The sequence below is a fragment of the Xiphias gladius genome, chromosome 19 (assembly GCF_016859285.1).
Source record: "Xiphias gladius isolate SHS-SW01 ecotype Sanya breed wild chromosome 19, ASM1685928v1, whole genome shotgun sequence".
Lineage (NCBI taxonomy): Eukaryota > Metazoa > Chordata > Actinopteri > Istiophoriformes > Xiphiidae > Xiphias > Xiphias gladius.
Window position 1 is genome coordinate 10,102,296 of NC_053418.1, and position 14,910 is coordinate 10,117,205.

Here is a 14,910-nt window from a genome sequence, read left to right on the forward strand (position 1 = left end):
CATGTTTGCTGTATTGTAGCTGTAATGGAAGAGCATTCATAATTAATGCAGGCTTCATGCAGGGCAAGGCGATGTGAGCAATAAAACTGGTTAAATTCAACCAATTCCAAAGATATAAAGGTAATATAAAGTTAATGTCCACACCATTAACAGCATAGGTTAATGGTGTGGCCAACAGTTTTAAATATTGCAACTCTGTTTTTCAGATATCATGTTTTGTTCCTTCAGTTTTGTATAGAGGATATATCGAAATACTGCAATACCTGTGCACCTCAGCCGCCTTTGCCATGTAGAAAAAGTCAGTTAGAGGCATCAACCAGAACTGTAGCACATTCAAAACACTTAGTAGCAGTAGGGAACCTAAATGGTTGCTTAATTCATCCAAAATTAATCCAGAGTCCAAAAGTGAAGTGATTTAAACTGCTAAATGTTTTTATTGGTTTCTACAAAGCGTAACATTTATAAGCATGGTGTTTTAAGCTATGTGATTGGATGTTTCATACCAAAATGCTCCTTGATAGTTCTACAGTAGTTGACTTCTCTCCCTATATTTGTATGTACACAGACACCTAGCTTTGAGTTTTTATCCCAAAAAAAAATGTATTTTCATGCCCCTCAAAGTTTTGGAAGTGTACAAACTGCCAGTCACCTAACCTTGTCTATGCATAAAATGAGCAGGTTTTTTTTTTTTTTTTTTTTTACTGTCAGAACAGTGGATGCCAAAATGTCCCCTGCCACTCTGCAACTCTTTTGTGACCGTGTTTGTGTTTACTTACTTTGTGTTGCCAACCACCTGCCTACAGGCACCTTCTGACACCCAACCACAATACGGGTCTCTGGAGGCGATACAGGACCTGGAAGACAAGCGCACACCACAAGCCCCTCATCATATTCTACACTGAAATATTGTTTCGCTCTCTCAGAAGGGATCAAAATAGTTTGACAGTTCAAATGGGAGGGATGATTTCATATACAAGCATCAAACTTACTTCTTGCATCTTCCATGTCTTTCACAGCGAGACAGTGGCACCTTAACCACACAGGAGGTGAAAGCGACCCACAGAGCATGACTCTTGCTGTCTATCTGCATGCCAATGATGCGCTTGTCCTCCACACCGTCTATACTGCACCTAGAGGAGGAAAAGAGGAAGTCAGAGAAGAGGATAAAAAATGTATTATCTCTTTCCTTTGTCTAAATGTCTAGTAAAAAGTTGGCAAGGAGAGATGTAAGAAGTCACAGAATGAGATTTAACAGCTCATTTAGAGAGATAAAAAAAAAAGAGGAAGATTAAGATGTGGCAGAGAGACACTGTGAGTCAGGGAGAAAGAGATAATGCTGGACTTGAGAACAGGGGGTCGGGAACAGAGTGAGAGATACAGAGAGATAAAGAAAGGGGTGATACAGATACAACAGATAAATAGACAGATGGGCACTGTGAGCAGTCAGCAATAACACTGCACTTAACTGTAAAACCCACTAACACTAACTCGACCCCCTCCTTCTCCTGCTCCACCATTCTTCCATTCCTCCATCCCTGCTAGTCTTCTTTGTCTCCTCGGCCCCACGGGAGCGCACGCTAATCCCCTTGGGCGTGTCAAGCATCTTTCTATCCTTCTCCCCATCCATTCCTCTCTCCATCCCACCATCCAGCTCCTGGGATTTAATCTTCCCTTCGCAGTGCTCTGGTCCCGCATTAACGCTCTCAATTAGGGCTTAGAGTCCATCTACACTGGGTAATGCACAGCAATCGGGCCTGTGCTGATCCTGCCAGCCAGGCAGGGAAGCAGGCAAAGTCACTTACTGTACGCGACTAAAGCCAGATGGCCAGCAGCCAACGAATGCTCGGCCTCAGCCATAGAGACAGAGAAGAAACAAAGAGGGAGAAACAGAGAGGAGGCGAGGAAGAGACACAACAAAGGCAGAGAAGAGGGGACATGGCCTGCCCTTCATCCCCTCCATACTGCTCGTCACATGGCGTCAACATGTTGGATGACAAACAGTGGTAACCTTGAAAGCCCTCCTGTCAAGTCCTCGCACCCCTTCCCTTCTTCTTCTCAGCTGTCTAACACAATAATGAATTCCCCTCTCTGCTTCTTTCCATCTTTCCTTTCTGGTCTTCACCTCTGTTTTCTCTCCCTCCTCTGTTTGTACTGCCATTCGTTCCCCCTCATTCATTTTACCTCAACTAAACATTTGCTTTGGCAGGGTCATACTGTGGCTGATTTTTCTTATTCACTTCTTTTCCAAATACACAACAATGCTCAACTTGCTTCTCCCCACCATACCCAGCTCACACACGCTCAAATCCATACATGCACCAACAGCCGTGTAATGTATTAGCAAAAGATCACAGGCTGGCTCTGAAGACAAACACAGACCCCGGTGTGTGAGGGTGAGTGTGTGTGTGTGTGTGTGTGTGTGAGGGTGAGTGTGTGTGTGTGTGTGTGTGTGTGTGTGTGTGTGTGTGTGTGTGTGTGTGTGTGTGTGTGTGTGTGTGTGTGTGTGTGTGTGTGTGTGTGTGTGTGTGTGTGTGTATGTGTGTGTATGTGTGTGTTTCCTTTAATCAGCCAAGGATTTTGCAGGAGCTGGGCTCCGCTGCGGTTGGGAACCACAGCGCTACGCTATCCAGAGCCTTAGCGTCTATGTCTTTAATTTAGTAGCTGCGGTTGGGCAAAGTGTAACCTGATAAAATTCTTTTAAATGATAGAGTAGCCATCTGGTTGGCTGGCTTCATTATGTAGCTTGGGTCGGGGTAACAGACTAGTATGGATGGAGCTGGTGGGTTGGTGGGTTGGCTGAGTTGAGTCATGCTTGGAAACATACAAAATCACACACAAACTCTCTCTATATAACACACACATGTGCAATAACTGGCCTGCTTTCATTTTTAACAGCTGTATCCATGTTTCTATATTTCTACCCATCTCTAACACACATGCAAATGTACACCCAGAGCTACGTACTTGTCAGGGTTGTAGACGTTGAGCTCCTCCAGAAACAGGCTGTCATTGAGGAAGCCGTTGTTCATCTTGGCCAGGAACTTGAGGATGATGCCTTTCTCAGATCCCAGGAAGACCACTGTGTGGTTCTTATGGGGACCCGCCTCATTGTCCACCACGATGCGCGTCAGACGATACCTGTAACAAGGAATACCAAGTAAAATAAATCATCCAATTCATCAGTCACTTAGTTAGTCAGTTTGCCCACAAAACTTGTGAGATTAAATTTGCATCGATAAAAAGATACTAGTTACTACTAAGAACAGCAAAAAAATAGGCGAATACAATTTCCCAAATAATTAATATACAGTATGACCAGTCAATCAGTTTGCCTTCCCTCACTCATGTCAGATGTCTAAGAGAGAATAAGGAACAGCAGATGAGATTACGAAGTCAAATTAATCTCATTAATTGATAGTTATTTCATTACATGCGATCAGATTACCATAGGGTATGTCAGGTGGTTGCTTAAAAAAAAACATTACAAAAAGTTGCCCATGTAACAGACAACAGTCGTGAACACTACATTCTTTTGCAATTGACAGCTGCTGGCCACACAGTTTTGGCTCAGCACCAGGTGGAGATTCATAAAACTTTTAATTTCATTATTTTTAAAAAAGAAAAAAAAAAGAAAAACACATACCAAGCAGATTCAAGTTAGAAAATTAGACACCCGCCAGTCAGTATGTTTTGGATCGGTGCCCTTTTGTGCTTGTGGGTGTTAAAAGAAAAATTCAGATGGATCAAATAATAAGAACAGGCTTTAAGAAATACCTCTTGAGGCTACTTACTTTAACCATCTGGTTTGATTGCATCAAAGATGTATCTATCTCTCAATTAGTTTCAGGGCCATGAAACTCTTAAAGTTGTCAAAAAGGTACATATTCCTGATCTGTGTGTAATATGGAAATGCATATTTTTCATGATTTTTTTATTGAAGGAGATGGGATTTAAAGATTAAAGATGAAAGCTTATCCGGAAATCTAGAAGTCCACTTTTACCCTCATTAATGGTTTACTGAGTGTACTCTATGTGAAAATGGGTGGTACACACGGGTAAAATAGTCACTACTCTAAAGGAGAATTTATTTTGGATATGATTAATATAAATTTAACCTTATTAGCAGTTAACACCATGAACCCATAAAAAAAAACACACACAAGGTCACATCCTCTAATCCCATCTCCCTTCTTTAAATATCTCTTAAAATGCTCATTGTCAGTGGCTTTAGCCAATCAACAGTAGCAGCAGTCTGAAGGTCTAATGTGGTTTTGATCTACCCAAGCATAACAGCAGGTCTAATGACTGTGTCAGTGTGATTTGATCTCAGAGAATACAATCTCAAGGAGTAAGACATTCTCTTTCTTTCCTATTCAGGATAATAAAAATCTCAAAACGGGGATTTTTCAGCGTGTCTCCCCCTTCCATTTGAATGACTCTGTCCAACCAACTGAGGTCCCTGCTACAGCACAGTAAGTCTCAGGACAGAAAAGCTTTTTCAAATTTGCAGCAAAAGCTCTTGCTGGATATTGGGTTGTCCACTCCAGGGTGTAAAAACGATTAAACCCTATTACTGATTTTATTTCAAGTTGACTTCAGCCCAAGAATAGTATTTCACATCAAAACAGTGACAGTTATCGTAAAAGTCCCCACTCTCCTTCCTCCACCTTCATGATGCTTTTTGAGCTTAGATAATGCTTTTAGCTATTGCCTTCAACTTGCATGCAAAGCTGTGCTCACTGTGGTGTCCTTTCAAATCAAATAAAATAGTCTGATTGCTGATTAGGTAAAGACGGAAACACTGCGTTATTCATAATATGGTCGTATGATATAGTCCACTAATGACGAGAGAGAGAGAGTTGTAGGGATAACCTTGATGAAAGCTTTTCATATTCTGACTAAGCCTGCACGGTATGTAGGTCAGACCATAGCAAAGTAGCGGCAAGATGTGATATTACATAAATAATTTGTAAAACCTTGGAAGAATTCTCTATGTATCTCACTTTAAAAAGATGTTACCGCCACTGATGCTTGTCAAGGGTCTGACGAGCACTCTTGACCTTAAATCTTGAGCGGCTGCCATTCAGAACCAGGTCCATATTAAAAACTTGATTTCTTTACTTTTCATCAAATGCTCTGTCAGCTAGTTTTGCCCTGCCGATGGGATGGCGGTGTGCTGTCGTATTCACCCAGAGGCTGGCTGAAATGTCTATTTGTAGTTTAGCTAAAAGCCAGACAGACCTTTATGATCAAACGGCATCAGCCAAATGGGCTCTACTCCAGAAAGTCAGGAGAACAGCCAACCAAAGAACAAAAAAAACCCAAAAAAACCCAAAAAAAAACAACTTTTTACTCCAGGATCCTCTCTTTGAAATATCCTCAGAGGATTTAAAAAAGCAATTTGCAACAAAGGTTTAACATAGCTGAGATCATGATCTTAATTAGGGATAATAAGTGTATATATGAAGTCTCACAAAGAATGCATGACACATGATCACATTTCAGCATAAAGACAACCATCACTGAGAAATCAAATTGTTTACTCTGTCTTTATCACATCACTACTTGGTCACTCTGGGAGAATAATAGTATAGTATAGTATATAGTGCAGATCAGTTTTTCCTTTACTACAGCAAAAATAGGTCAGCGGGTAGTTAGTGGTGGAGTACTACTGTGTTTTAATGAGCCACCTGACTCTCAGAGCAGCACTTCAAGTAATTATTGTCCTGGGCTGAAGAAGCTTGTAGACTTCGGATGACCATGGCCTTTGGAGTGTGTAATACTCACCGGACCATGGTCTTGAGGAACCAGGGCCTGTTAGCAATGGAGGGCACAGCCTCGTCCATCAGAGGATGCATCTTGATGAAGTTGAGTGTGTCGTCGGGGAACTCATTGGATACTTTGTACCTCTCCATGGATGGAGTGCCGGCACAGTTGCCAGGCCTGCAAGTGGGGAGCAGGAAGAGGAAGATGAATGAGGAGGAGGGATGATGGGAGAGAAAAAATGGTGAGTAGTAGGAGGGAAAAGCAAAAAAGAAACACTGCTACATTGACTGTGGGGGGAACCAATTTTTCTAGGCCAGATCGCCAGTAGAAGTTCTACTTCCCTAAAATCAATGAGAGTTTAGCTTTAAATTACTTAACTCTCATTCCAAGGGGGCTTTGGTCAGAGCAGTGGACATAAGATGTCTTCTTTTCTCTGGTCTTGGGGTAAAGCACTGAGACATTCTATGTATCTGATCCTTTTACAGGGAGTTGGTGAGCTGCTTGTAAAAGAGAACCTGCTTTTGATAGCATATCCCCTTTGCAGGCATCTCACCTCTGAGAGCTTGTAAAACCCCTTTACTGCGTGCTCTTTGATACCCTGCCACACCAAATAATCCACACCAGGTCCTAGAAATTTTATCCAGCTGGCCACTGAATGTCTGACACAAGGACCAAATCCTAGAATGTATACAATATATATGTGTGTATATATAAGAGAAAATTATGTTCATGTTCCTGTGAAAATCATCTTTTTTTAAAACGGGCGATGCATGCATCAGTACAAAGGTAATACAGTGACAAAGAAAATTCTGTCAGCCATTCCATGCTTTCTTAGATCCATCTCTATCATATCTATACAGGAAACAAAACAGAATTTCAAGGACAAATATACTTTGATTTGGTTTTTACAAACATGCAATCGTGCAAGAGAAAGTAAAGTGCTACTGTATAAAATCTATAATGAAAAGAGTTGTTTAACCATTCAAGGTGAACTGAAATAAAATGTGAAAAAAAATTTGACAGATGAGTTTGAATCAGTACCTGCTAATGTTAAATTAAGCTCCAAACTGATATATTTCAATTTAGGGGCAGCATTTGCAAAACCATTTGTCACTGTAAAAAAAACAAAACAAAAAAAAAACAAAAAACAAAAGAGGCAGTAACTGCCAGTGCTATAACATTTTTCTTTGCTGTAGCTACATTTATGTCTGTGGACATATGGAGAGAAGAACGGACACAGACACCTCTTAAATACAAAAATCTGTAAATGATTCAGTATGAGAGTGTAACACATGGAGGAACAGTCTGCTGTAGGGCCAGACTTAGGTGGCATTGTTACAACTCTCCTTCTGTTTGCCTGCAGATAAAAGGTCTGCACACACCAGAGGATGGAAATGAGATCAGTCGCATCAATCACTGCAGAAACAACGGCAGGTATATTTAATCTTTGCACCGTCTGAACTTGTTGAACATAAACAAGTAATTACATGCTAACTGAGGGAAGATGGTTAACTCACACATATACGTTCATTCGCACAATGCATGGAGAAAATAATTTACAGAGAGTACAGTGCAGGGTCTCTGTTGGTGAGGAGCCGCCTCATCAGCCATATGGGAACACACACACACATGCAGGGTACTAACAGTTATCATGGCCCAGATCTTTGTAGTAAATCAGTTTTTTTCTGAGGATAAGAGAGCAGCTCTTGGCGTACTAATTAGCAAGTGATAGATGGGAGATTGATCAGGCTGGTGCATTTGTGGAATTAGCCAGCCATCTGTAAAATGATCTCATGCTTCATTTGTTGATACTGAGCCCTTCTTTGATGCATCTGCGTGTGGGGGAGTGGTGAGGTAATGGGTTAGGGGTATAATTGTGAAAAAAAAGGTGGTAACTCTGTGTGTGTCTCTGTGCACACAGTATGTGGACATGACGCAATGTGACATAGGATGTGCAATCCCTGACCAAAATAAGTAAGGATGTATTAAAAAATGACACAACATGAGTTAAAAATGTCGTGATATTAACTCATTGTTACTCAACAAGTCTTAAGCATTGACTAGGGGCCCATAAATCTTGCATGCGTGCGTGTGTGTGTGTGTGTGTGTGTGTGTGTGTGTGTGTGTGTGCACGTGTGTGTGCACATGTGTGTGTGCACATGTGTGTGCATGAGAGGAAGAGAGAGGCAATGTGACTGAATGTACTGTATGTGTGTGCGACTGTGAAAAATCCCACATTTACCTGTGTGTGAGTGTGTAAGAAAGTGCCTGTGTGCCTGTGTGTGTGTGTGTGTGTGTGCGTGTGTGTGTGTGTGTGTGTGTGTGTGTGTGTGTGTGTGTGTGTGTGTGTGTGTGTGTGTGTGTGTCTGCGTGTGCGTGTGCGTGTGCGTGTGCGTGTGCGTGCGGGTGTGCGTGTGAATGTGCGTGCCTGTGTGTGTGTACATGTGCATTGGTTAATTAACTTCTGTTGTACCTTGGCTTGGGAACCTTCTCTTCAGGAAAAGGCGTCCAGGTGGAGTCTGGGGATTTCTGCTCTTTGAAACGCCCTGTGAACGTGTTGGCCACCTCCGCCATGTCATAGGCGCACACAGCTGAGCCTGGAATACTGCCACAAAAAAAACCCCACATAAACAATCCCCTCGACAGAACATATCAAAGAAACACATTGGCAAGTCTGGACTATCACCAGGAGACAGAAAAATGGTTTTACAGTCCACATTCAGAGGGGTTAAATCCCCTGAGAATGGCTTATTTAAGCTTTTCCATATTTACACTGGGTGATACAGTCAGGTCTACAATGCTGTCAAGGTTTTGCTAGAGTAAAAAAATAAGAAGTGACGAGGTCTTTATCCTCACTTCCCTAACTCGTACAAAAAAACACATTTGATGGTTTAAAAAAAGCAATTTCATCCATTTAATAGAATTGATTAATTGTTGTAATTCTGGTAGCAATTGTTCAGTGCTATTAGTATATCAGATCATATACTGTAGTAGTCTATGAGTTACAGTGTCTCTGCCTGCCAAGTTCATGAAGACACACATTCCCTAACCTTCCTCTCTAAGACTGGGTTTCCCCAAAAGCCTCAAGGCATCAAAGTTCATCACAAGTCCACTGTTAGGCAAGAAGCATGAGCAACAGATTATCTTATTATTGCTGTTCATTTTAAGGGGAAAAACGTCCATCTTGTGATAGCAGTGGAGCCACAGGCTTCTTTCCGTCTGTGTGGAATCAATGCATAGCAGATTGCTGAGTCACTTTTCTATTTTCCCTGCATCTGCTCACTGAAATAAAAATTAAGAATTGTTTATTCTTTATCAGACTTTCTTTCAAAGAGAAATATCGTTCTCTCTCAGCTGTCTGGATTTTCTGGCTGTTGCATCATGGGTTAAATTCATCATGTAGACACTGGAGAGACAGCATACACAAGCGCAGTATTATAAAAAGCAAGGTCAGAGAGCTGTTAATTCTTGGCTTAACTACTAAATTACAGTCATTACCCTCTGGATTGGATATGTACAGAAAGTTAGACAATCTACGTCTGTTTATACCAGGCTGCTAACAAGGCACATAGATTGTGATGGTGAGCGAGCGAGCGAGTTCGCAAGAGACTCGGTCAGGCAGCAACCCAGACAGACAATTAAACGACACAAACCCTGAGTGCTGCCTACAGTCTGAATGTGCTCCTGCTAATTTCACCCCCTGACTATGAAATGGAAAATTAATACCAGGATCAAAACCGGCGCTTATAGAAATTTTCAGAGGCACTGCTTCATTGGGTTTTAATGTCCATTAACCATGCTCAATTGCACTGTCACAAGCAATTGTCTTATCTGCTAAAAAGCAGCCATAAAATGGAAAATTACAATATGTGCCAGCTATCAGCCAAGCTCCATGGCTTTGTGGTAATATTCAATTTAGATAAAAAACTCCCCCTGCCTATGAATATGAAAGCAGTTCTGAATATGAATTGTAAAAGGGAAAATAAAATTAAACACCTGCATGTCATAAAGGCAACCAAACTGTTTTGACAGAAGATATAAATGATGACCCAGAAGTCTCAGGAATTACATGTGGGCAAGAGGCACAGCAGGGACATGCGCCGCTAACATTAACAAAGGTCAGACTGTCAAAATGTTGATGAATTGAGGGCTTCTTTAAAAAGTATTTCAAACTGAGAATGATAATCAGTTTAATTAATGGAAATTGCAACAGTTGTTGACACACATGAACTCATTTGACACAAGAGAAAAGATGATGGCTGAATAAAATAAACTCGACAAATCCCTTCCAACTGTTGCTGACCTCAGACCTCTTAAAGTTCGATATACGTGTTGCTTTTTCAGTGCCTTAAGGATACCTGTTGTAAGGCGTGGAGAAAGTTGCCATCACTACGTCCCTCCCATTGATGTGAATGACATCTGTCACAGCCTGCAGAATGTTGAAGTAGAAGTGGGAGTCACCAGGGATGGAGCAGTTCAGCCGAGACTTGAGGAAGGAGGTCCACTGCTTCTCCAAGACACGAGGTGAGCCACCTCGGTCGTTCTTACAAACCCTTGCCACCCGAGGAAACACCACCTGACCAAGAGATGCCCAGTTGAAAGGCTAAATTTGAATAGCTCAGGATGTTGTTCTTTCTTGAACATCTATATATCCGTGACAATGTGGAACATGAAATATGATCAAAAGCTCCCTAAAAGCCACTAAATCTCACTGGTCGTGAGACCATTTTCTCAACTGCTGTTTCCCAAGTCAAGAATAAACTGTGAACCTCAAAGGATAAGTTTTGAACTTGATACCCTGCCGTACACACTAAAGGCCCTGTTTGGCTCTCTGAATGACACAAATCTTTGGGAGACACCACAGTGACTTAATCAAATGTTTTATCACTTTATATAAAATTAAAGACACAGAAGAGTAAATTGGTGTGTTTCATATGCTGTTAAAGAGCCAGCACCTGGCAACAGAAATTTAGAGGATACAGCTTCAAATAGGAGCTGGCTCTGTAATTACAACTATACCGTAAGATCATGTAGCCAGTATTGTAATTAGTTGTTGTCACACTATACTTAACAGCAATAAATCTAACCCTGACCTGAAATTGCAACCTAGAGTAAACAGTGTGAATGGGAGCGAACATGCATTTAAACCAGATCCCTAAACACACGCCTACAGACAACCACACACACACACCCTCATTCATGCATACTCCATGGGGTATGTGTATCAAGAAAACACACAGTTCCAACTAAGAAAAACACACTAAGATACTCTCACACAAAAACCCACACGCGCCTGTTCGCTGTGAGATTATAAAGCACTGAGATTAAAGAAAAGGTATTACACAGAACAGATGAGACTTTCAAGTTGAATGTGTTATTATGTCAGCTCTTCATATTACAGTTCAGTGTGTCACATTTCTGCTCTCTGCAGATAGCTGAACACTGGTTTACCTGTGCGTTACTTGGGCACAGCCATACACACACACACACACACACACACACACACACACACACACACACACACACACACACACACACACACACATAAATGGTGCAAATAAACATACACATAACACATAGACGCCTTACAACAAACAAATACCTTACTTGAGGCTTGTTAATTCACTTGTGTGATGAAATATTTATACTTTTGCATTTTCCAGATAACGATGTAACAAATGTAACCACCTAACATTAAAACTAAAGCAAACAGAAACCTGCCACCGTAGATTTATCAGTTTGCCATGAAGCAAAAATGACTATTTACATTATCAGGGACGGCCATCCTAATGTATACTAATATTAAGATATCATTCACTAAATGTTAAATTACTCCCAACACCATGTTTTACCACCAAATGCATGATTATACTGACACTGCTTTCAAAACACCCAGCAGATTTAGAGGCCTGATCTCTGTTCATGCCCTGTATAACACATGCCTGTCACTTTTGGCAGCGAATCCATAATTTCTGTGTTTCTCATTACCTCCACTCATCCCCCGTCCCCTCCCCCCCTTCCCACTCTCTCTTTTGTGTCTCCTTTCATTTATATTGAAAAATAAATACTGAGCGATTCATTTCCATCACACATTTTCTTCTGCCTGGTATCCAATTAAACTTTCTCAGGGGAGGGTCCAAGACTAAAATAAGGAGATCAATAGAAAAATGTCTGTTAATGTCCCTCTGGTGTAAAAACCTTAGGAAAGCCTGTTTCTTCTTCCCTCTTCCACTCTGTCTCAAATTCTCAGAGACACTTGGGTGGAATTCATCTTGGGAAACGTTGAGACGATAGGTCAAACAAGAGCATTGCCGGACGGATGTGGACGTGCAATTCAAGCAATATATTTAGACTTCATGGGTTCTCCAGACATCCACAGATTTTTCTTTTTGAATCTATTTTAGGCCCTGCATCCTGCCCAATGTTTATCTGTTACTGAAAAATGTTTAGCAACTTTATAGCTCCTGAAAGCCTCCTTCCGTTTATGTGATACGCCCATATCCTGTTAGTTTCCTCAGGCACTTCCCCGATTTTTTCGGTAAATAGGAAGTCACCTCTGAGTAGAGTTCAAACAATAGCATAAGAACAGGGCCTGTGCTTACCTTTCCCATGGTGTTGTACTCCATAGCAATTTCCCGAAAGAAAAAGTAGATGAAGTCCCCATAATCGACTGCCTGGACAAAGTAGGGCTCTGAACAAGGAACAAATAAAATCAAATATGAGTCAAAAAATGAGTCAAAGTGACGCTTTGCTGTCACTAAACAGTTTTGACACCATATTTCACAGTAAATAGCTACAATATCTGTCATATTATGCAGAAAAGCTCCGACTGTGAGCCTTGAGTGCCTCAATTTATCATCCATCAGACTGTATCAGCGAAATAATTTGTATGCAAGGAAAGAAGGATCTCTCTATTGAGTTTTTGGCAGGCTAGACTTGCGCTTTTTTCTCTTCGGGGCAGAGCAACTCCCTGGCTACATCAACTCTGCCAGGGCAGGTTGGCAAAATGAATGCGTCAAAGAGAGTGATTAGCATTAGCTTAAGTGCTCCTACTTTTCATACCTAGAGTCATACACAGAGATGCAAAGAAACATATACACATAAAGCATAAATTAAGAAAAACGCAATCATATGGTCAAGCATGCATGTCCCAACACGAGCTTATTTTCCAACTTGTCAATCAGCTTGGTGCTTTACAACTACAGGGACTTTGTTTGTGTCTCCCATACTCACCTTTCAGCCATTTGGAGTCATGTTTGACAGTGCGCAGAGTCGGGCTGTCTCCTAGGCTACGATAGATGACCGCATCGATTGCTAGAAAGTCTGTTACGGTGGCCGAGTACAGCTTGCCATCTGGAGAGGGAACACAGAGAGAGAAAGAGCAATGAGGAGGAAAGGGGGAGAAAGAGAGGGAAGGAGAATGGAGAGAGCCATAAAGGAGGAGAAAAAGATGAAGAGAGTGAAGTTTAGTCAAGAGAGCAACACATAAAGCTACTCTAAGATTCCTGCACTCTGTGGCTAGATACACAAACATGTTTCAGAAGGCTCAGACCTGGAAAATAAATGAATCACACAAACCGAAGAGACTCTCTGATGGACAACAAACAGGCTGTACACACACTTAAACATGTTGCACATTTGTAATTGCTCACTCTTGCAGACACTTTTCGAAAGCACAAACAAACAATGAAGCCCGGCACTCACACCCTCTCTTGGAGCACCACACAAACCCAGAGTCACACACTTATATGCTCGTACGCACACACGCATGCTTCATGAACACAATCCACCAACAGTATGACCTCAGCCTGCCTCGGCTATAACCACAATGGAAACTCAAACTACATAATTGAAAGGATAGCAGTCAGAGGAGCCCTCTTGATTACTCAGTGCTTCCAGCCCCTTTCAAGCAACTCTGCTACACATTAACTGGTCAAGCTACGCGTTTACTCTCCTTGTCAGATTTAAACAAGCAGGGACAGCTCATCAATACTGCCATAAATCGGTTTGCAGCAAATATGAATGGGGACTGGATGTCTTTAGCAGCCTGTCGGTCCGTTGCATGAGAAGAATCGCACCCCTCCAACTGAAAGCTGACTCATTCTGGTCCCATCCGTTTGGGACTTATTTTTAATCGTGTGCATTTTGAAAGAGAGACAAAGAGGATGACAGAAAACTCTATTAAAAGCAAGAGACAGTTGATTATGTTTTTTTGGTTCCCACAATACTACTAAAGTGTTTCCAAAACAGGGCATATGTGGCCCCAAGTTTGATGATTTGCTCTAGCACATGTAACACAGTTTGGTTTTCATTCTTGACATTTTGTCTGGGTACTCCCATTAGAATGTTTTTTGGGGTATTAAAAACAATATTAAATACAACCCAAACTAATCCCCTCGCTCAGATACACTCAACTTTCCCATCTTGCTCAAGTACGTTCCAATGTTTAATAAATCCACATGGGAGAAAATTAGGATTAATGTTTTTGCTTCACGGCAGTCAATCAGTAGTAGTAGTATCACACATACCTAATCAATTTTCACCTCACGGCTACTTCTAAGGGGTTTCAACAATGTCAAGCCGCGGTACAGGGATTGTAGATAAATGAAATAAAGATAATTTTCAGTTCAACATACAGAGATATGTTTAATCTTACTTGCAAAGAGGGCGACATTGGCATGCTTGGCATCATATGGGCAGCGTGCCATCCCACTGATCTCCTCTCCCAGAGCCTCCAAGGTGTCCATCTAGGGTCACAAACGAGATGAAAGGTCAACAGAGGGTCAAGGAAATGTAGAGTTGTCAAACAAACAATGCAGTTGAAACGCGACTTAGACAGGAAATGTTGGTTCCCAGTTGGAGGAAAAGATCTAGAAGAGAAAAATGAGAAATGTGCTCAAATGTCAAAAGAATGACAATCTGAAGGCACTGCTAAAAAAAAAAAAAAAAAAATGCTGTGTTGAAAGGAAAAATATGGTGTGAGTCAAAATAAAATGGTCAACAAGTTGTGGTACCCAGCCCAGGAATGTGTCCATCTAACTCTGACCTAAACTAAAATCCCATGGATGGCACTCTGGTGTCCTACTGAGAGCTGTCAAAGCAGCCCACCTGGGAGTCTCTGGGAAACTGTCATGGAGAGAGGTA

At 41.5% G+C, this 14,910-nt stretch overlaps 1 protein-coding gene across 2 annotated transcripts in view; it reads right to left on the reverse strand.

Moving 5' to 3' along the window:
• The window catches only part of sema6a (sema domain, transmembrane domain (TM), and cytoplasmic domain, (semaphorin) 6A), a 105,373-nt gene that overhangs the window by 22,964 nt on the left and 67,499 nt on the right, over nucleotides 1-14,910 (reverse strand). For both annotated transcript variants that reach the window (XM_040155494.1, XM_040155493.1), the window contains exons 7-15: nucleotides 14,423-14,513; nucleotides 13,000-13,119; nucleotides 12,369-12,457; nucleotides 10,125-10,342; nucleotides 8,240-8,371; nucleotides 5,788-5,943; nucleotides 2,965-3,138; nucleotides 990-1,130; nucleotides 777-854 (exon numbers count right to left, since the gene is read on the reverse strand). In XM_040155494.1, the coding sequence (XP_040011428.1) occupies nucleotides 777-854; nucleotides 990-1,130; nucleotides 2,965-3,138; nucleotides 5,788-5,943; nucleotides 8,240-8,371; nucleotides 10,125-10,342; nucleotides 12,369-12,457; nucleotides 13,000-13,119; nucleotides 14,423-14,513 (1,199 nt within the window). The remainder of the gene's footprint in view (nucleotides 1-776; nucleotides 855-989; nucleotides 1,131-2,964; nucleotides 3,139-5,787; nucleotides 5,944-8,239; nucleotides 8,372-10,124; nucleotides 10,343-12,368; nucleotides 12,458-12,999; nucleotides 13,120-14,422; nucleotides 14,514-14,910) is intronic.